Source organism: Lissotriton vulgaris, chromosome 11 (genome assembly GCF_964263255.1).
Source record: "Lissotriton vulgaris chromosome 11, aLisVul1.2, whole genome shotgun sequence".
Classification (NCBI taxonomy): Eukaryota; Metazoa; Chordata; class Amphibia; order Caudata; family Salamandridae; genus Lissotriton; species Lissotriton vulgaris.
The window spans coordinates 195,227,101-195,250,507 of record NC_141699.1 but is presented as its reverse complement, the minus strand read 5'-3'; the positions used below and the strand labels follow the sequence as shown (position 1 = coordinate 195,250,507).

The window sequence follows — 23,407 nt, the reverse complement described above, 5'->3', positions numbered from 1 at the left end:
CACTCCAGGCCGAATCTGCCCTATCTGTGAAGAGGCATTTGCCAGTGAAGGACTTGTTTATAAGGGATGCCAGGACATACCCTGAGAAAGCAGTATAATCCACAGCCAGGAATGGCGCCTGAGTGCCACTGACGACGCAACGCTCTGCCTAACAAGACTGTTGTATCCAGTGGCCAGCGAATGGTGAACTTTGCTTCATCTCTGGTGCCGGCAAATAGCATGGTCCTCCAAGACCATTGGCAGCACATGCACAACTGAATCCCAAAGCGAGTGAGAGCGAGGGTGTGAGAGCTAGAGAGAGTGAGAGTGTGAATGAGTGAGTTTCTGTGTCTGACTTTCTGTCTGACCGTCCGTCCCCCAGAGGCACAGTGTTTACTGACTGCAGGACCTCACAGACCTTGGAGTCATGGTCTGACTGCAAGCACCAGAGACAAACCAGATGGGTATTTGTCACAGAGCCACAAGGCTTAAACCTCACAGATATATTTTGGGGAGGGTGGGAGGAGGGAGAGGAAGGGGGACATCTTTAACACACTGAAAGACAAAATCTCAAAAAGACTTGAGAAAACGATGTCTAAAAGTTGAACAGAGGTAGCTCTCTCCGGATCTGCGCTGATGCATGGAAAGAAAACAACAGATCTCAGCACGATGGGGTGTTGCCCATATATACACCGGACACGTCACTTCCGGTGCAGAGCTGAACAATGCCTCGTGCTGGTGCGCAGAGTGCTGCTCAAAAATGCCCAGATCCACTATGAGGCGGGGGAATAGTCTAAGGTAGGGAATTCTGAGGCTAGAAATCTCTATATGATAGTCACGTCACGTACCAGGAGAGGCAGAAGCAGTAGATTTCAGAGTGCCGTGCTGTGCTGTGGACGCAAACGAGAGGACGCGCAGGGAGGCAGTTGAGCACGGCTTCGATCACCTCGCCTCTCCCACTTTGCAGCTTGGGTGAAGCACCCTCTTGGCTGGGGTCTGGTGTCTAGCGACTTGCCAGTCCCTGTACCCTGCTACCCGTGGAGTGCGGAGGGTGAGCACAGGGTAGGGCAGGGAAGGGAAGGACGGGGCCGCCAGAAGCATCAAGGTCCCCACAACAGCGGCACTGTCTGCAGCCGCACCGTACATAAACCACTCCAGCCGCAGATAAACGCGGCGGGCTAACGTGGGAATGGCCCGGTAGCGGCGGGAGCCGTAGTGAGTCACCCTGTAGCGGCAGGACCCGCGGGAGCATTTTGGCGGCATTTTGCCGGCTCAGCAGCGGCAACAGCACCAAGCAGGACCCACCAGAGTCACTCTGTAGCGGCAGGAGCCGCAGGAGCACTTTGGCGGCCCAGCAGTGGCAACAGCACCAGGCATGACCCACCAGAGTCCACCGCGGCAGGAGCCGCAGGATACTGTTCAGTGCGGTGAGTGGACATCTGTAGACAATCTGCGTAGCAGGAACTGTGAGCTGGTCTTTTGTGGGGCTGGACTGCTCTTAGCAAATTCAGCAACTTCAGCACCCAATTAAAGCATTGCCAGCACTGTTAGTATAAGCAGCTGAAAAAGGCGCAAGCAACTTAAGCAGCATAACCCACAGCAGCCTACAAAAGACTCTAAAACGCCTCTAATAACAGCTTAAACAGCATAACATAGCCCAAAAAGCTTAAAACAGTTTAAATAGCCCGAAAAAACCCCATAAAACTCGAAGCATGAGATCAGGACGCGTACGTGGGGGACCCAAAGCCGCTACGAGAACAAGTAACACTAGCAATAATTCAAACCAAACTGCGAGGCGGAAAAGGAAGCTGAAAACTCCTGACGGCATAGAGGGAGAACCACAGGTCAAGACCAGACCAGCAATGCAGAAGGATAACACCATAATTGAAATTCCACAAGATTCCATGAGGTTAAGCAACCCGACACCAGGGACTAAAACAGCAAAATGCCATCTATTCCAGCCTAAAATTGATACTAAATTCTGCTTTCTAAAAAACGCTGGTGACACCCTGCTCTCATGTCCTAAGGCACCTGCGGGTCTACCAACACCTCTCCTGCCCTCCCGACAAGAGGATCGATGTAAGGAGGAAGGGATTGAAGAGTCTACCGCTCAAGGGGGAAAGAGGGAAAGGCAAGGGTCAGACAGCCTAACAACAACTCCACACGGCTTAGCAGCCGCCGCAAATTGGAATTAAAAAACCCCGGAGATAGAGCACACTAAACTGCACTCTGAGGAACCACCAACTTCTGCGCAAGATAGGGGAAACAAGACAGACCAATGGGTCAAGGGAAGAACAAGCAAACAACATTGAAGTACCAAGCAAAAACGACTGCAACCCTGTAAATGCACATAACATCACAATGGCCTCAACACCCAGGCCCATCAACCAACACAAAAAAACGGTGGAAATTGCGCATCACTAGAGGCATTAACCATCTGTGAGCTAGACAATCCAACTGCAATCACATGGTTGGGAATTAAGCCGACCCTGCAGAGGGAATCCTGGAAGCAAACACGGAATACCTAAAGGCAGAAAGGGGACCACTTGAAAACTCAAGGGACAAGCAAGGCTCAGAAGATAGAGCACGTTATGTCTTAACACACCCACAACGAGACCCGACCCGACGATGCCCCAATCCAGCATTCTGGATGACCCAGATGAACTGGATCAACACTCTTACCTAGAGAAGGACGAGTGGGAGGCACTCCTGGCAGCCTACCAGGGAAACACGCACAGGATACACTTTCCAGAAAATCCAATTAAGAAGGGGAGAAGGGGACAGCGGAGGTGCAGCATGAGCCACCCACTTGCATACCTGGGAATCCTGGTACAAACCAAGGAGAGATACTGTGAGAAATTGGCCTGATATGCAGTGCTCACTATTCTAGTGATCACTATGAATCAGTTCAAATGAGCCTTATTGATGATTGGTTGTAAGTCAACCGTAGACCAACTATCCTAGTAGCATGGACAAGAGCAGTCTTTAGGCTCGACTCTAGAGGGCGTGTTAAGCCAGCTGTTATACCATCACATATACCCCTTGAACACCAAGTGAAAGGACACCACACAAGTTGTTATGAAAATAAAAGGATATTTATTTAGAACACAACAGCCCTGGACTCTTTATGAGGACAGAGCGCTAAGCACAATACAAAGCTCGAAAAACCATATACTCTAAAAGTGGAATGCGAAATACTAGCAGGTAAGTAACTAGTCTCAAAGGCTTTAGGATCGCTAGGACTGGACTACTGAACCTTCAGATTACGAGCAGGAGGCCTAGGGAGATCAGGTGCAGAGTGTGCACTCTCACGCGGGATGCAGGACAAAGTCTATGGATGCTAGATTTCGTAAAGTTAGTGTTATCGGACGAATCCGACTAGGTAGAGCTGAAACGAAAAATGATCTGGACCCTTGGATAGTTAAGCTATGCTGGAGCACCGAAATGCTCAGGTTACCTAGCCCAGGGGCTGCGGCTGCATAGGGCTGAAAAGACGTCGGGAATCCTCGTTGCAGTCTATGGAGCCTGAAAGAAGAAGTTGCTGGCAGGCGACCAGTGTTTAAGTTCGATATGATCCAAGCCTGGATCGGTGATGGAGGATACCTGTAAGCAGAGGGGACCAAGTTTTGAATCACTAGCCAGTGATTAGATGGGCACCAGGATGGCACCGGACGAAGTCACCTCGACCAGGTGAGTGGGCGACGCTGGGCTCTGCAGTCTCTCGGACCAGGAGGCGTTGTCGGCGACCAGGATGGAGGTGCGAGCTGTCCCACGAAGGCATCTGCTGTCGACGTCGCTGGACCCAGGATTGGGGCAACAACTCTTGGCAAATGCAAGCCCACGCAGTGGACTCAAAATGGCGCCTGGAGTGGACCAGGAGGGTCCGGGGTGCTCCTCTGTTGGAGGGGAGCAAGGGCCAGTCTGGAGTAACCAGACCAGCGTTGGAAATGTTGTCGTTCGTCGTCAGGAGGGCCACAAGCCAGCAGGCAAGTAGCCGGACAACGCGATGAGCAGCAAAGAGCAGAAGGGCCCCACGCAGATCTGGTGGATGCTGGGGGGCTGGACTTCGGTGCTGGAGCTGCTTCAGGTTAGGGCTTCTCAAACCCCAAAGCACTCACTCGAGGATCCCTCGACGGTCGTGCTGGGCAAGCGTCGTGCAGTCTTGAAGATGGCCGGTCCCTCGAGGTCTCGTCACACCCACGAATCTCAGCTGGGCCGATGATGCAGGTAGAGGTCAGAGGTGCCAGGGAAGCCGGGTCTCGTCGAGCTGGGCAGTCTTGATCCGGAGGAGAGACTTACAGCAAACCGCGATGCGCTTGGGTGGTGCCGGCTGGGCAGGGTGGCTACTCCTTTGCCACAAGGGAGAGTCTTCTGAAAGGTTCAAGAGTTCTTTCTCGGGGGGGCGCTAGAGGGCGCGCTTGCGGAATGGCTGCCTAGACCTGCAGCTCCCGCTCCTTGGATATTGATCCTGCATCGATCTGCTGCCACGGGGACCGTGTGATCCCCAGAAGCCCGGTCCCCACATCACGAGAGTGTTCCCTACACTCGACCGAAGTTTGAAGCGGCTGGGAGACTCAGAGCCGGAGATACGGGCTCCCAAAGATTGCCCGACGTCAGCCCTGGAGCGCACTGGGGAGAGACCCCGGCCACCGCAGCTACGCGACCTCGGGGACCGCCACGAGGCCACCAGGCCGCGCGGACATCTTGCCTACATTGCTCCTCCGAGCCGAACCCCGGTGTGGGCTGAAAGGGAAGGCGGCGCTTCTCACCCTGCACCCGCCTTCACCCTGAACGCGGCGCTACCAGTGCGCTACGCGACCTGCTCTCAACGTGGTGCTTGGTGCCCGGCCGGCGGCCGAGCCTGTCCCCGGAGCCGAGACGGACCCGGAGCTCTGTGCGTTGCCTGCCGTTCCCACGGAGCGAAGCCCCCGTGCTGCGGATAGCGCTCCTTGCTCACGGATCACCACGGATCCTTCAGCCACGAGCGGAGGGGGCAACAGCGGAGGGGACAACAGCGATCAGGAGGCCTGAGTGCCCTTCCCCCAAAGGACTACCTAGTGCACTGCATTGCGCGCTACAACGGCTGGTGAAGGGGACTTGGCCCGGGGTTTGGCGCAAAGACTGGCGCTTCGGCGCCCACGCTATCTGGCTGGGGCTGCTGCTGGATGAGCGGCGGACGTATGCTGCCATAGAACAACGACCGGACACGTGGCGCTGCCTGTGTCACTGCGCGCGCTTCGACCCGCTGCTGGGCCCCAACCTTTGAATCACCCCTGATACACAGCCGGTTGCTGACCGCCCGCTTGGCCACTGCTATCCTTGCTATTCTGTTTGGACCCTCACTAGTTTGGAGATACCAGCATGGGGCGCCCCGACGCTCGCCAACCCAAGCTAAGCTTTGACAGTACTCGCAAGGGCCACACATCGACGCAGACACGCCAGAGTCCCGGTGAGCCACCCCAGCAGCCTGCCCAGCCTGATGCCCCTGCTCCGGACATCGCCAGCCTTCTACAGGAAATGCGGCAGGGCTTTGCCACCGTGGTAGAGAAAGTGGATGGAGTCACGGCTCGGCTGGACGCCTTGGTCCACAAAGTGGATTGCCATGAGGAGCGCCTCACGACTGCGGAGCAAAGGATTTCCGACAACACCGACGCCGCCGCGACCCACGCAACACAGTTAGCGAGAATGGATAACCTCCTCCGTGTCATTGCGGCCAAGAATGAGGACTTAGAAGCGCGAAGCCGCCGCAATAACATTCGCATTACCAATGTGCCGGAATCCACTGCCACAGGCAGGATGGAACTCTATGTGGAGAAATTGCTCAAGGGCTCAATCGGGGAGGACGCCTTCTCCTCACAATTCATAGTGGAGAGGGCTCACCGATCACTAGCACCTGTGCCCCAGCCTGGCCTACCACCGCGACCCATAATCGCTCGACTACTGAATTACCGAGACCGCGACACGGCCCTTCGAGCGGCCCGGACACAGAGATCGCTGAGGTATGAAGGCATCACCTTTTCCATTTATCCTGATTTTACACCAATGGTTCAGGATGAGAGGCGCAAATTCCTTCCAATTAAAAAGAAACTGCGTGAAGCCCAGATAGACTATGCACTCTTGTATCCGGCAAAGCTGAGGGTTACTCATCAGGGCACACAACGCTTCTTCACAAACCCGCAGAAAGCTGAAGATTACTTCAAATCCATCCGAAGGGCGCGCAGGGAAGAACGGGCGCCTGAGGACGACCTGGAGAACGATGCCCTACCACCTGAACGCCAGGAGGATTAACTGCCTTCACGACCTTCGACACTTGGCAAGCACGTAATCATCTACTGGTTGGTGTTAACTCATCACTCGGTGGATAGGCAGCATCATATGGATCGGACTTAATGGACATCGCACCCCCTGTGGTAACGTATACCAAGGACCGCTCTCTTGGCCCTAGCCTCCACCGAGGGCGGTACAGACTGGAGCTATGGGCCGGATAGTGGCAGCGCGCACCTTTAGATGTTCCCTAATTGGGTGTTCCCCACTGAACAATTGTTTGTTTGGCTTTTTGCCACACTGAAGTTGGGGGGGAGGGATGTGAGGGGGGGGTGTTCTAGGGGATTTCATGGCTACTGGCATGTTTGGGATGCTGGGGTGGGCGGGGGGGGTTCAGACGTTAAGAGGTTACTATTGCATAGAAGGTGTTTGCTTATGCTGATGTGGTGTGGGGCTTGGCGCTCCTGTTGCGGCTGTAATTCCATGCTTTGGTCCGCTTGGGCGCCTTCTTCTTTACTGTCAATGCGCTTATGGCTGCGGTGAACTTGCCTGTGCGATTAACATGTCTTTCATGGAATGTTCGGGGGTTGAACGATGCTCGGAAATGCAGGAATGTTATCGCTTACTTGAAAAGGCACCATGTGCAAATAGCTCTGCTACAAGAGACACACTTGCCCGTGCGCAGGGACGCCCCGTTTGGACAGAAATGGTCGGGTACCCGTGTTTTTTCCTCCTATTCGTCTTATGCTAGAGGAGTGGCGATACTAGTTGCTCGAGGTGTACCTTTCTTTCATATGGGGGAATTGGCGGACAGGGAGGGGAGATATGTATTGTTGTGGGGGAGACTGGGGCATGACATTTATTTATTTGTCTCAATGTACGCACCGAATGTTGACTCACCTGTTTTTTTTTCCACACTGTGGGGCGAAATTGTGTCCATCGGGGCACGACACGTCATTTGGGGAGGTGATTTTAATCTGGCCTTGGTACCGTCCCTGGATAGGGCGGATGGTGTTAATTCATACAAGCCCCGAGCTAGGGAGGTTTTGGAGGGGGTGATGGAGGAGGGTGGACTATTTGACGCTTGGCGACAGCTACATCCCCACGGGCGGGAAGGCACGCACTTTACACATCACACCGGGACCTGGGCGCGCCTGGATTACTTTTTGGTGGACCGGGGCGTCACTAGGGAGCTGTTAGAGGCCGATCATTTGCCCCGGACCTATTCAGATCACAGCCCTGTTAAACTACGGTTCCGGACCCCTGGGTGGGATAGTCCAAGACCGCACTGGAGGCTCAGCCCCGATACGCTCCTTGATGAGCTCTTTCGCACGGAGTTGGGCGAGGAGATCAGGGACTTCTTTCCTAGAAACAAGGGCTCCGTAGAATCAGTGGAACACATATGGGAGGCCTTCAAAGTCACTATTCGGGGATTCTGCATCTCTAAGAGCCATGGGGTCCTGCGGGATATTCTGCGTACCATCACCACTTTGGAAAAAGAGTTGCATGCACTAGAGCTCCAAATGGTGGCGAGCGATGACCCACTCCTGCGGGTGACCTTTAGGGACACACTATCCAAGTATGAGGAGGAGGCTGCAAGAGAGGCGAAATATCGGGGCAAACACTGGGTGGCCCGGAAATACTGCGAGGGAGATAGGCCTGGTAAAGTGCTTGCCTCACTCACGCGCGCGCCACGTGAACACACCACGATATTAGAACTTATTGATGAGGATGGCATTGTCACTAGAGACTCAGATGGGATACTGACTGCATTTACAACGCACTACTCGACACTATATACCTCAAAGGCAGAAACTGATGCTCCATACGCTGAATATATGAACGACGTGGCGCTATGCTGGCTTAGCGACGGAGACAGGGAGTTCCTAGCGGCTCCTTTTGAACTCGAGGAAGTTCGCGAGGCCATTATGTCCCTACAGAATGGGAAGGCCCCAGGGCTCGATGGCATCCCAGCCGAATTTTACAAAACTTATATTGATATTATGGCACCAGTGCTTAACGAAGTATTCACTGAGTCGTTAGCTGATGGTAGACTACCTCGATCTATGCGTGAAGTGGTTATCACCTCCCTTCTGAAACCTGGCAAGGCCCCTACTTCCTGTGACTCTTACCGCCCACTCTCCCTTCTAAATTGTGATGTGAAGATCCTTGCTAAGGTTCTCGCCACGAGACTGTCACTCCTGATGACTAGAATCGTCCTGCCCGACCAATCTGGCTTCGTAGCAGGCAGGTCCACCTCCCATAATCTGCGCACCCTGTTTTCTCTACTACGCTCTGTCCATCCTGATGTCCCAGTGGCGGCTGTGTTCCTTGACGCCACCAAGGCGTTCGACTCCGTCGAGTGGCCTTACCTCTTTTCGGTTCTGGGACGCATGGGGTTCCCTAAACTGTTCCTGGCCTGGGTGCGCCTCCTATACACGGATCCCACGGCGAAGGTACTGATCAACGGGAAGCAATCGCCACCCATCAGTATTACTAGAGGCACTCGTCAGGGATGCCCGCTCTCACCCCTGCTGTTTGCAATCGCGGTCGAACCACTAGCGTGCCGCCTCCGCCAATTACACCGGGAGGGAGCGTTTCAATGCCTGCAGCGGCAAATTGATGTATCCCTCTATGCGGATGACATCACGCTGTATGTCAAATTCCCGGAACTACACCTCAACCCCCTGCTCCGCGAATTCGTCCTGTTCGGGGGGCTATCGGGCGTTCATATTAATTGGGCCAAGTCACAATTTTTTCCCCTAACCGATGCGGTGACTGACTTCCCATTAGATTATCCATTGGTGTGGTGCAAAGACGATCTTCGTTATTTGGGGATCCGCATCGCACGGGACAAAGATGAGACGCTTCGCTCCAATTATGGCGTGGCTATCACCAAACTGACCGCTTCTGTCGACAGGTGGATCACGATGCCACTCTCCATGGCTGGCAGAGCCTCCCTTATTAAAATGGTGATATTGCCCCGTTTTTTGTATTTTTTCCTAAACATCCCATATTATCCAGGGGCTTTCTTCTTCAGGACACTTCGCGCCGAGCTACGCAGACTTTTCTGGGGTGGCAAATCTCCCCGGCTAAAGTGGTCCACGTTGACCCTTCCCTACGACCAGGGTGGCTTCGACATCCCAGATTTCGAGGCATACTACCTATGCGCACAAGCGCATTTTGCTTATCATTGGATGGCTCCTACCCCCTTCATGCCTCACGTAGCAGTGGAGGATTGGATAGCACACCCACTTCCATTGAACGGTCTGATGCATTGTCCCGAGTCTTCCATCCCTACAGCAAACACCTCGGTCTCCTGCACCCTAGACGCGTGGCGACGCATCGCCCAGCGACTCCTCTGCGCGATGCCCTACTCTCCTAAGCTCCCTCTGACCTACCACCCAAACCTTACCTTGCTGTCGGAAATTGGGTTTCACCAGCTCTGCGCCAAACTGCATATCTCCACTTGGGGTGACCTGTTCCACAACGGAACGTTCAAGACAGCGGATCTTTTTTTCCAATCGCATGCCCACTCGCCCCTCGAATTGTTTTACTATATTCGATTGCGCGCGGGGATGCGAGACATCCTTCCGGATTACCCTACTGAACCTGTGCCTTTGCCTCCTCTACACCATCTCCTAGAATCTCCAGATGGGGCCCATCTAGTCTCTAGGCTCTACCGCCAATGTCGTGGAGCTGCCCCCCTATCGGTCTCTACTGCCAGATTGCGCTGGTCGGCGGAACTGGATACAGAGGTTTCGGACGATCAATGGCACTACTGCTGTGCATTGACTTCTCGCATCACTGCCAGTTGCAGATTGAAAATAATACATTATAAATACTTGCAGAGGGTCTACTACACTCCGGCCCGAAAACACAGGTTCGGGCTGGCCGACAATGACCGCTGTGAGCGCTGCCGCGCAGAACACGCTGACTTTCTCCACTTAGCATGGTCCTGCCCCCAGATTGCAGACTACTGGCGACAAGTCATCGAGGCCGTTGTGCAGATGGTGGATGAGGAGATCCCCGCAGACCCCTTGGTAGCCATCCTTGGATACACGAAGCACATATCCAGGGGAAGTAGGAAATTCGTCGATATGGCATTCCTCCTGGCCAAGCGACGTGTCGCCTGCCGCTGGAGCAGAGGCAGAGCGCCTAAGTTCAAGGATTGGCTCACTGATTTAACATATTGCCAGGATCAGCATAACACTTTTTCGGAATTATTACCTCTCACAAGCAGGCCTAGGAATATCTGGGACCCACTGGTACACTACCTGCTCAGGCGCTCGGATGATGACACTGCGCCAGGTGATGGGCTCACTGCCTCCCAACCCCATTAAGACTATTGGTCGCCTTATTGCCATCTGGCGCTACATGACACGCACTGCTTTCCTCCACCTATGGGATCTCTATGCCCCTGCAGTCTCCTCGTGGAAGATGTGGCACTGACCTTCACGGTACAGCCCCCCTCGCCTCCCCCCTCCTATGACCGACATCCTCTTCCGACGCGCCGCCGGACGCCCCCCCCCTCCACCGGAGGGAGCTGTCCTGCATACCACTGACAACTCTGCACCCTAGCCCCATGGACTACCACTACCCTAGGCCCTTGCATTCTGGATGTTCACTGCCCCACGCACCAACAACTGGCGGCACCACCACACTGCACCACTGTCATACATCGTCATCGCATTGTCATACACCACTACACGCGCGTAACCTCGTTAAAGAGTTGGGGTTTTCTTTTTTTCTTTTTTCTTTTTCTTGTTCTACACGTTACAAAAAATTAGGAGCGAGATTCTCATCTTGCTCAAACAAAACCTGTTCGGCTGCAGCACATCCTTCCTTGGCCTGCCCCGCTGGTCAGCGCTGTACGAAGCCTTCTCATAGTAACGTGCCGCCGGGCCCCCGGGATGCCGGCTATAAGGCTGTGTATTGTTGCTCCACTATCGCTGCCGGCCTCCGGGTTGTAGGCACCTCAAGCTGTGTATCCTAATGTGCTCTTATCAATAAAGCAGTTTTGAACACCAAAAAAAAAAAAAAAAAAAAAAAAAAAGAGTTCTTTCTCGGAAAGTCATCAAGATTCGGAATTATCTAATTTGGGAAGGGGGCCCGCTCCTATCTTTATACTAAGGAAAGGGGCTGGCACGCGACTAGGTCCTGCCCATGGGTGGGACCAGGAAGGGGGGTGGTTACACCATTCTCCCATGCCGGACTTTCCCCAGCTCAGGGGCTGGTGTGCCTCTGGAACTGGTTCTAGCCGGCCTATGCATAGTGAGCACCGGGGTGCCACTTGCAGTCACCTTCCTCTAAAGCCCTGCCTACCCAGGATACACAAAACCCTGTCTGGGATGGTGCTAGCACCGCCCATGACAGGAAACCCTTTGTCCAAGCTCTCCTCGCTGGAAGGACTCCCAGCAGCAGGAGGTCAGACTTGTGTCTGTGGTGGCAGCATCCATTTTGTGATGCTGAGGCTCGAGTTAACTTTAACCGGGGTTCACAGTTACATACATGTCGTGTCCCTCTAGAAGGGTGGAATGCTAACCCCGTCGCCAGAATTGGCGAGGGGTTAGTATTCCAATTCGTATGACACCTTACTCGACATGTTTTGATAAAGCGATACCAGAGTTGGCATATAACCGCGAGGATTATAATGCACTTAATAGTAGATGGTATGCGTTATCATGGAACAGCTATTAGGACTTGGTTCCGCAAGCTGCAAACGGGCTCAGCTCATGCCAGAGCATCATCTCACATGATTCCAAGCACTCTGCCTTCAGGATTGTTAAGGCCTGCCATAGGAGTGACTGATAGGAATCTATGTGTCCAGTTTAGGGTTAGATATAGGTATACTATATCTAAAGCAAAGGGTGATTACACCACTTTGCCCCAGCTGTCGTGCAGCCAGTAGTGTCAGATGTAGATGGCCAGCCAGGGGTGGCAGAATACATGCTGCAGCCCCTGGTAGGCCCTGGGCACACCTATGCCCTGAGTTACAAGGTCTGATAAGGTGGCCCAGTACCAATTGGTAAATGCACCTAAGGTACACGTGTCAATTTAGTGAGAGAACAGCTAGGCTGTGGGTCTGATTAGCAGGCCCACAGCCAGGGAAGTCGTAAACCAGTGAAGCAAAAAGCAAAAATCTGGGGTGATCATAGGATTGCAGACCCTACTCTCCTACAGATACTAACAACAGACCTAAGCGGCAAAATCAGCAACGAGGCTGGTGGCCCTAAAGTGGATATGCAAGGCACCGACTACGGCGATGCTTGGGCATGCTTACTTAAAACTGTGAAACTCCTAGTTGAGGCCCTGCAATATCAGACTGACACAATGGACTTGCAACTAACCCTATTGAACACGCTGGCTGTCTATGTCGTATCAATTGACGGCAAGCTGGGGAATCTGAACAAAACGCTGGTGAGCACTCTTGATCACACGTCAGTAGAGCATCGAACTTGCGGGTGCAGTCCAATTGTTGACAAACTAGCAACTCTACCGTACATGCTGACGGACTTATGCTTACAAATCAAAAAGGCATCAAATAACATCCACACTCGGCCTACTAAAGTGCAATCCCTGTCTGGTCACTGGGAAGACACAGTAAGCGATCAGCCTGGGGGGGCTGGCAAGGAGCAATCATCGACCTCAACCAACCAATTGGGAATTACCACCAAAAATAAAAACCACCCACAATCAACAGCACCTTCTCCTAGCCACAGCCACACGCTACCACAGGCAGAGGCAAAAAACTTTGAACTGAAATTAAATGCAAAACAAAGACATGCCACCGGGTCATTGTCAGCTCTTGAAGGGACAACGCAACAGAACACTCCCATATCAGAAACAATCGCTATAAAGAACACTGCAAGCATGTCTCGCCGCGCCCAAGATTACTCCAGCGGAAAGAAAGAAAACGGCACACTTGAGGACGCACCCCAGCCCAGCCCCACCAAGTCGAAAACTCTATTGCAAACCAAATCAATATCAGAATGGAAGAAGACATAGGGACGAGAATCCATATTAAAACGACAAACCAGGATACTGGACACACCGACAACTCCCGAGCTCCACTTTCAAACAATAACAACGCTGCGGTGGGGAACACAAACCAGGGGAGTCTGAACATCCACCTCAGCAAACAAACAGCCAAAAGGGGAGATGAGAAAGCACAGAACAGTCAGCTTCTGTCCATAGACGCAACAGCCACACAACCAATGGCCAAAAATCACCCGACACCTCAAAAACAAAACTTCCTGAGAACACAAGAACAAATTCAATTCAGCCAGTGTCCAAAATGGAAAGGAAATATATACCACACAGAAGGAATCCAAATGGCACTGGATAGCGCACCGAACGAGGCCGACAGGTAAATCTCGCAAAACCAACTCAGCGGCTCCAACTGGGCAGGGGCAAGGGACACTAATGCAATATGGTTCATACCTGAATACACCTCTAAAGGGAGGCATGACATCCTGAACCGAGGTAACATACTGCGGTTACTATCTCATATACCATAACTAGCAGATTTGAAAACAACAGACTTGGAGTCAATAGAATTCATTAACTGTAGTGATGCAAAGGTAGGCGAAAAAACAAGAGCTACATGGACCACTGTAATAACAGCACACAAAATACTCTCAGAAAGGGACATCCTTAAATCTTGGGGGATAACCATTGCCCCGTATTACAAACCAGGATAGCCGGATCTGTTAAATCCAGCTCCACCGAGAGGTCCTGTGACAGCTGTTTCTAGACCAACTATATCAGTGCTGAGAGGAGCCTCAGGGCACTGCAACGTGGACATGAGGCTTCAAGCAGAGCAATTAAGGAGCTGTAACCATCCCCTTACACTGCAAGCGCGGGAAGAAGACACACGATGGTTCGCAAGAACCATTAACAACACAAAAGATTGACGCGATCTTCGCACGCTAGATATGGGAAATGAAAAAAAGGATACAGTACGGATCTGTTCTTGGAACATAAATGGCCTTGCCAACAAAGTAGCTGATCTCGACTTTGTCACCTACGTCAGGGCCTTCGACATTGTGGCATTACAAGAAACATGGACAAAAGAACCTCCCCACCTCCAAGGTTTCTTGCGCTTCCATTCAAATGCCATCAGGGGGGCAAAATATGGCCATATATAAGGAGGGTTAGTCATATATGTGGCAAACACAATTGCTCGTTCTGTTCGCATTATTGGCCCTCCATTGCAATCATCACTGGCAGTTGTCGTAACCTTCTCGCAATCATCGAAAAATAAAAGGGACACCAGCATCATGATAATAAACCTATATATTCAACCGAAACTTAAAACCAAACTAATTAAGGAAATTTGCAAGTTTGCGGAAACATGCCTAAGAGAGGGTCCCACAACCGACCTCATTTTAACTGGGGACTTAAATCATTACCTAATGGGCTCCTCGTCGGAAGAAGTGCTGTTGCATAACGCAAACTGGAATATCCCGCTGCAAGGGAAACTGGTAACGTGTAAGCAAACCAAGATTGGACAAACGACCTTGGCGGTTTTAGAACATCTTAACCAAAGGGCTCTAAATGGCAGACTACCAGAAGATGTTCCTCCTGTAGCCACATATAACTCCACAAAAACTAGCTCATTTCTGGACTACACCTTTGTTTCTCTAGGCCTCTTCCAGCAAATCACATCTTCTCAGATGGGTGAAAGAGGTGACAGCGATCATCGGCCCCAGGAAATAGCTCCGAGATCAGTGACCTAAACATTCGAACGCTGCCGGGAGCCCCAAGGATCAACAACCACCATCGATTTAAGACAAATTAAATTCAAAATTAGCAGCAAGCAGCGAGATGCTGGAAACTGCAAAGCAACATTTTGCGGCAAGGGCCAGAGACGGAGAAGTCGAGAAATGGAAGAACTTCTATCTGCGATGGAATCATATGCAACCAAGGTCAAACCATCAAACCAGCAAGGATTTAGGGGCACAATGCCCATGTCATACAAGGCAAAACAAGGAATTAAGCATGCAAAAAAAAAAAAAAAAATAGGATTAACCAACTCCTGAGATACCTTCGGGACAAACCCAGTGACAAAACTCAACTGAAAGTTTTACAGAATGAAAGGGCAGCCCTCAAAAAAATGAAAAGGAACGCGAACAGAGCTATGGAGGAAGATCTCTGGGCCAAATTACATGCCGACGTTAAACACAACAACAGCTCCCGATTTTGGATGACCATAAATCAATTTCTCAATAACAATCATGATGGAATCTGCTCCTACATCTCAGAGGAAATCTGGGCAAACTACCTCAGGTCCCATTTCCATCGAGGCAGCGACCAGAGAGATCATGGTCAAGCAGATCAAGACGAAGTATATTGCCAAACGGCACCTAAGTCCCAGGTCGAAAAACCATCTCGATGACTCTGAGAACTCAGTAACAGACACATCAACCGAGGACTCCCAAACTAACTATACAGGTGCCATCAGGCGGCAGATAGGAAAAGGGAGAAGAGAAGTCGCACCTGGCCCAAATGGGCTGCCACCAGCATTGTATAAACAGGAGGCAGTCTTCTGGGCTGAAGCTCTGGATCCACTCTTCAGAGAAATTAGAAAGTTGAAAACTTTGCCTAGTTCATGGAGAGGCTCAATCATCTCCCCAATCCACAAATCCGGCGATCAGTTGAATCCACACAATTACAGATTAGTGGCACTACTAGACAATGAAGCTAAATATTTTGCTGGCTTGTTATTGGAGGATCTTCAGGCATGGGCAGAAGAAAAATCCGTAATCCCCCTAAAACAGACTGGCTTCATAAAATCGGTCGGGACAACGACACACATACTAAGCATGGCTATACTTATGGATAAGGCTGAGGCCACACGGTCATCTTTATTTCTATGCTTCATTGATTACAAAGCCGCCTTCGATCATGTCAACTGCACCAGACTCTGGTCCAAACTACACAGCTGGGGGCTGCCACAGCCTTTACTCAAATTAATAATGAACCTACATATGAACACGTGGCTACAGGTGAAGCTGAGAAATGGAACGCATCTGTTAAGGCGCATACCCACGGAAAAAGGATTAAAACAGGGCTGTGTTTTAGCACCCACCCTTTTCAATCTATACATTGTTGATTTAGTCCCACTACTAACCAGCTGCAACTCACATGCCCCGAAATTAGGAGATATTTCATTACCTTGTCTCCTCTATGCAGGTGACATAGTCCTGATCAGCAAAACAAAAGTATGGCTACAACATCTCTTAAACACGACGCTGGATTTCTCCCAAGCAAATGATCTGACGATCAACCTTGGTAAAACAAGAACCATGACAGTCAGGAAAAAAAGGGGTCAAACTGCTGCCTGGTTCTGGGGTGAGACCAGAATAGAGGACACAACCGAATAAAAATATCTAGGCGTGAAGCTGGATTCAGGCGGCCGGTTTGTGGCACAGAAGAACAGCATAAGGCACAAAGGTCTAGCACTAGCAATTTCCCTAAAAACACTAAACTCTAAATTAACAAGCCCATCGATCCTACCACTCGTCGAGGTTGTTCGGGCAAAACTCCTGCCAACAATCACCTACGGCAGTGAGGCACAAAAAGGGAAGGACGCGAAAACACTCGATGCCACAGTAACAACGGCATATAGGGTCATCTTTGGGCTACCGAAATACACTTCACCCGCCCAAATCAGAATTGAGTTTGGTGTTCTGAAACAATCACTTGCTAGACAAGGGATCTTTATCATCACTTGGGACAAAGTGCGAAGAGCAGAATGTGGTACGCTAAATGAACAGATATGGAAGGAGCTACAATCGCACCCCACATTACCAGCCGCGGAATTTCTACATAGCAGTCTACATAATTTGGGGCTAAACCAGCTTTGGGAAACACAGACAACCACCCCCACTTTCAAAAAATTAGTGTGGAAGACTGTGAAACTCCTTTCATGGCTGGAGGACAAGGATGCACTATCAAAGAGATCCCACGGCTGGATGATCCTGAATACATATACGAAGCAGGGCACACAAACCTACTTCAATTTAGGTTATGACAAACACATAAAAATTGGTTTTATGAAATATAGGCTAGGACTGCTCCCTTGTGCCAAGCATCTCCATCCCTGGGTTCAGATCCAAGCTGGCTCTGCGTGCCGTCTATGTGGATCGGCTCAGGAAGACATGCTGCACCTACTATGCTCCTGTAGAGAACTTACAATGGAACGAAAAAAAATTCTGAAACAACCTTTCAATCAACGAGGGATCCGCACCAGGAGGCAAGCTCTGCTAGCATGTTTCGAACCGAAAGACCCACAATTGAACTGCAGAACAGTAAAATATCTGAGACTGTGCGGCAGCAAGATGCCAGAAATACCGACAACAGGAACCTAACCAGGAATATCACTTGTATAAGTGCAAGGGGTCTGCGAACATTCTGACTACATGATTTGGGGACTCAGACTATATGTCTTTTTAAATACAAGAGTTTTATTTATGTACATGACAGTTTTTAAATGAGTATTTTGTTTGTATTGCAATGGTTTTAATTAACTATGCAAATAAATTAAACTTGAGTATATGATAAAAAAATACCAAAGAATCTAAAGTATGAAGGAAATGTTGTTAGCTAAAGGGAAAAAAGAGAAAGCCATTTAAAATCTTAACCTTAACGACTAATTACCACCAGAACACTATGGTTTATTATACTTGGAGTGCAAATCTATACTTATAGATTAACATGTCTCAACAATTCAAGTGCCTTCACAGATGTAGTTCTACATCTGCTAATTCCAGTACGTGATGCACATTTCCTGTAGCAGACATAGGAGGAGCTAATGGAATTTAAGGGTTTCTTTTATGTCTGTCTGCTTGTAGAGTTAACATTCACTTTCCAACTTGGGCCAGGGTAAACCAGTGTATCCGGGGATGGCTGCAATTCGCTAACATACTTTTTTTCTAAACAAATACTCAACATCCACATAATTCAAAGTGACAGGACTTGCTTCTTCCTAACCCATTCAAGTCGTATAAAATTGCTGACTTGGGTTAAGTTACAGGCTGAAGAATGTAAGGAAAAAAAATTAGGCGATTATGGTTTAAAATCTCCAGCGGAACACAGCCTTTATTCCAGTCCCTTAGTATTAAATATCAATTTCAATTGGTTAGAATTAATTAAATAATAAACTTTCTGTTTTAAAGGCCTTTGATAAAACCACACCCTACCTGGCAATTGATTTCATTCAGTCCTACATTTCATAGCATCCTAAAATGTAGTTTTCTTTTGAAAGGTTGATTAACTAGATGCTCCCTCACTCATAAGTGAGAGCAATTTATATGTGCAAAAAAATAAGGTATGTTCTAACAGCGCAAAAAAGTGCATGCCTTTTGTTGGCAGAAAGGGAAGTTAAGGGGCAGCAGACAAGCATGCTTTGGAGCACACCAATTAATCATTTCGTTGAGACTGATCATTCATTGTGATGGGGTTTAGTTTGGGAACAAAGGAGTTATGCCATGGTGAAGGGTTTAGCAAGAAGAAATGCCAAATAAAGCCAAACTGTTTCTTGCCACATCAGAATACAATAAGGAGGTCACAGGCTACATGAATTTGCCTTACAAGTTGCGTAATATAGCATTACTAGTTCAGATAAAGGTGCTTACCTCCAATGATTGGACATCAAATAAATGTGTAACCCGTGGCCGACGATCCCTTTCATCTTCTAAAGAAGATGTCAAAACATGAAACAATTCATGAGCATCCTGCCAGGCAGAAATACGTACAAGTTTAGAAATAATTAACGACTTTCAAGTCCAAATATGTGTAATTTGTACAATAGGCAAGACCTTGAATGACAAACACATTTTTGAAAACTCCACCACCTACAAATGATCCAGTAAAACTGCATGATAGGGCTACAAAGAGGTCTAAAAGAATGAGGATGTCTGTCTCCCCTTTTCCTATCCCAGTGATGTTTGATTTGTACATCTGTTAGACCAACCTTGGTTTCCTTGCTCGCAAAACTCTTGAATACAGTTTCTCTAAATTGTTATACGGTTAAATATGTTTTTGAAACGTAATCTGTTCCACAGTGCGATAATGAGTTAGGGTCAGTTATATGAAGAAAATGTGGTGTGGTCAATGTTTCATTTCTTAACCCGTGCGATAATCCATGCTTTTTTAAAAGAATCAACATAACCGCCAGTCACAAATAAAGTAGCAGCTTGCAACAACTTGTGTGATTTACTAGCTTCTTTGTAGTTTCTCTGGGGTAAATATCTGCTGGAAATATGGTGCTTTGCGTTCATTTAATCACATCAAAAAGTTAAAATTCTGAGACTATTTTAAACATGAAATCTAGCAATATCAAATGTGGTGGGGAGGTTACCTATAGTTCGATCCTGGTTAAGGCCAGATCGGTATTACGACAAATCCTCACTGAGCTAGAGCGATTTTCTGCAGGTCTGTTGTATAAATTGTGTCAATTAAATAGATGTCCTTAGATCCACTTTTGTTTCAAAATCAGAATGAAGGGAGACATACAACATTGGTTCAGACGACAACAAAATCCTGAAGAATATTTTAGGTTCTACCATTGGGTCAAATAGCAAGATATAACATTCAGCTTTAACTGTATTGACATATTTCTGTATGGACTTCTGGCTGGCCAATGCAAAGTTTTTACTATTGGTCAAAAACCTTCGCCACAGCTGCTCCCATTTCCAGATGTGTTGAATTTGCTCTAGCAAACCAGCTATTTCGGCTCTTTGTGCAGAAAAAGTATGCTACTTAAGTGGATAAAGTAATTGCTGGCTATCTTCTATCGTTTGCAAGCACCAGCTCTTGACACGGACAGTGGTGCCAGTTATCATACAATGGTCCGACCAATCCAATGGACAAATAGAAACATAGGCATTTATGCAATTAAGGATCCCTAACCAGTCCAACAGATTTCTCACAAAGGGTAGTACTTGGCACATGTTGGATACAACATATATGCTTGTAATGTGTCAAACACTTGATCTGCTACTTTGCCTATGTCATTCCTCTACCTCAAGATTCCAATCCCTTCACAACAGAGAGGCACTTTTAGAATTGCCTATAACGGCTGAGTGATATTAGTTCCAAATGTGTTCTATTATTGTCTTTGAGCGTCCACGTTAAGCATTTATTGCTTCTGAAAAAGGACAAAGACATGTTATTAAACCAGGCCCAGAATGGCCGTAGCAGGGGCCGGGCGTTTTCCCAAGGGGCTGGGGGCTGGTTTTGCAGTGGTGCTGCAAAATAGGCACCAGTAACAAAAGCAGCTATCAAGCATAATTAACTCACTTTCGTTTCAAGCCTCCCGCAGACAGCCAATGCTTCACACTTGCCCCCACCACCTCCACAAACTCCCCTTGTAGTTGTCAGGCTCCCTCAAAACACACAGTGCGGGGCTGGTCCGACATATTTGCCAGGGCTGCTGTGGGTTCCCAGTCCGGCCCTGTATTAAACACATCTGGCTCCCAATTGACAAGTTACATTTTTTGACTACCATGAATAACAAATCATATAGCATTTTAATTTACGCCAGATGCCTTCAAACTATTTAGCTAAAACATGAATTATTTTTTAGATTTATATAAATACAAGGCCTCAATCTGATTGATATCAGTCCAGATATGAAAGACTGTACTATCTGAGCCATTGATCAGACAAGACTGATATATGAAGAGAAAGTCCCCAAATACTACTGTCACTGCCGAAGTATGTTTAGCAATCTTTGGGGGTTTACTTTTCCATAAAATGTTGTTTACTGCACTATTGATAAGATTTGTGGTATCCCTTGGCTTCACTGCAGTAGTTTTTATAGCACTGCATACAATTTCATTAAGTTTATCCTAGCCGTTATGATAAGAGTAGCTTAGCACAAAGTAACATCGAATGTGGGCTTCATAGTTTAGGCATACATTATCATGTACGTACTCAGAAATCTAAATGTCTTATCCAGCAGGTGACCAGACACTCAGAAAAAATTACGTAACATCAAACATATTCAACAAGGTATTAATGTTATTGTGAAATGTTAGGCAAACAGACCTGGAGAGACCTGTCCTGTAGCCTCGAATCACTACAAACAGCAAAGGCTTGGGGTGTCATTGCACAAGTAAGATTATGGATGATAGGGGAACTCCAGTCTACTGCTCTATTAAGGTGAATTAATGCTGATCTAACACTATTCAAATATGCGTTTGGTTGGGTATATATTGGTGGGAATACATGAGTAAACGTGCCCTATATGAATTATTTCATCCCTACACACATTTAGTTCATAGTATGGTTTTAAATGTTCTAGCAAGAGCAATTTCCTTTTTATGTGATTCATCTCTTTCAGGTAAGAAAGAACCCCTGAAGTTTTGGAATTATAATGATATACAGTCTATCATGGTATAAATTAATTCTTGTCTCCACAGACAAATCATGGCACTGATAAGACTCTTATTGCTAGAAGTTGTGCAAATATATTATCTTTACTTAATAATGCAAACGGACAGCATGAGCCTTAACTGAAGCTCAAAACAAAGAGAAAGAAGACAATTGTAATTATGAGAATTGTTCTTAAGCGCATATATAACTACTGGAGCAATTTGAATTTTATGCATTTTATAAAATGTAAAGGTCAGTTCGTCAATAACTGATTTATTTCATTTAGGGTCACTGTCTGGCTCAAACCAGTCAATGTTTTGTAGTGATTATCGCAAATACATTTTTTAAGCAAAATAATCGAATACGGTTGGTACCATTTTATTCTGGCTCAGCAATCCTGCCTGCATTTTTAGTTCGTGTGAATTTTATTCTACTCATAGAAGGCAATTTTCATGTTCTATTTTATGTTCATATGACCGTAGATATGCCAGAGTCCTAAACTTTTGCACTGTTTGCCATCTAAAAATGTTTGGTCACTTTGTAATTTGTTTATTTGCACTATTAGGATTAGATGTGACATACAACCGTGACAAATTCTTTCTTTGATTTTGCCTTAATGTATTTTATTGTAAATCCTATGAGGCATATAAGTTCTGTATACATTTGTACTGTGCTTCCTTTATGGCCTTATGGCTGAATAATGTTTATTTGGCCTGACATGTCTTTCCTAAACATAAATATCCCTTATGCTAGTACTAAGTGCCTCTTCTACCCCAATGTGTAGTTTTCACAGTACTACTTTTACACCTCAAACACCTATTCTCATGTTCATTAGCTCTGCATTTAATTTTGCCATTTGATTTTCTTTTTTATTGAGTATTGATATTTAGGCTGGTATCTGACAATTTTGCTTACTAAGATAAGTATGACAGTCTATATGCCAGAAAAGTTGGCTTTTCTAACAATTTCGATTCTTTACTCAGGATATTCTAAATCTACGGCCCACCCTGCATACGCCACATTTAAAGTATCAAGCAATGAGAATGTCATACTGGGATTCCCAAACCACAGTTACACAAACAAAGCTCTCAGAAACCTCTGCAGAGCGCCACGGGGCAGTGAATAGTTAGAGGGTCCAACAAGGTGGGGGTTAAGGGCTTTTACTCCAGCTGTCCCAGGACCGGCCTACTTTAGGCACTGAAGAGCTGGGCCAAGTGCTACTGCTTCAGCACTTAACTCATGGTGGTAGTGTGGATCGTTCAATCCAAGGCTTTCCTGGGGGAGGCAGGTGTAAGGCTTACATCGACACAAGACTCAAAATACAAACAGCATCACCAATAAACTGATTGTCCAGTGAATACTCGCTTCTGTGATAAAAAAAATTGTATTAATTATAAGAACACAAAGCATATTAACAGCATACTAAATAATAATCACCGTTTCATAAGGCTAGTGAGTTGAAGGAGCATGTGGCGCATCATATCATGCTCCAGCCACTTGAAGCTGGATGGTCTCTTTCATATTATGTGACAGGGTACAAGTCACCGGATTAGCAAAGGGCGTGTATGATGTACCCTCTGTGAACTTCTTGGCTATCAGTGTGTGTTACCATGAGCAGTGATCTCTACGGACTGTCCTTCCTTGTAGATCTTTCGGCAGAGATCCTTTTGGAACAATGTCCAGTGCGACAGTCCTAATCTTCATGGTATAGGAGGGCTGCAGGCTTACAGCAAAAACAAGGACAACAGTCCTGATCGTCACACTGGACTCCACCAGGAAT

At 48.0% G+C, this 23,407-nt stretch overlaps 1 protein-coding gene across 1 annotated transcript in view; it reads right to left on the bottom strand.

Annotated features, from left to right (window-relative positions):
- USP30 (ubiquitin specific peptidase 30) overlaps positions 1–23,407 on the bottom strand; it is a 446,442-nt gene that overhangs the window by 353,258 nt on the left and 69,777 nt on the right. Inside the window, exon 5 of the mRNA XM_086943095.1 lies at positions 18,885–18,983. Coding sequence (XP_086799221.1) covers positions 18,885–18,983 — 99 coding nt within the window. The remainder of the gene's footprint in view (positions 1–18,884; positions 18,984–23,407) is intronic.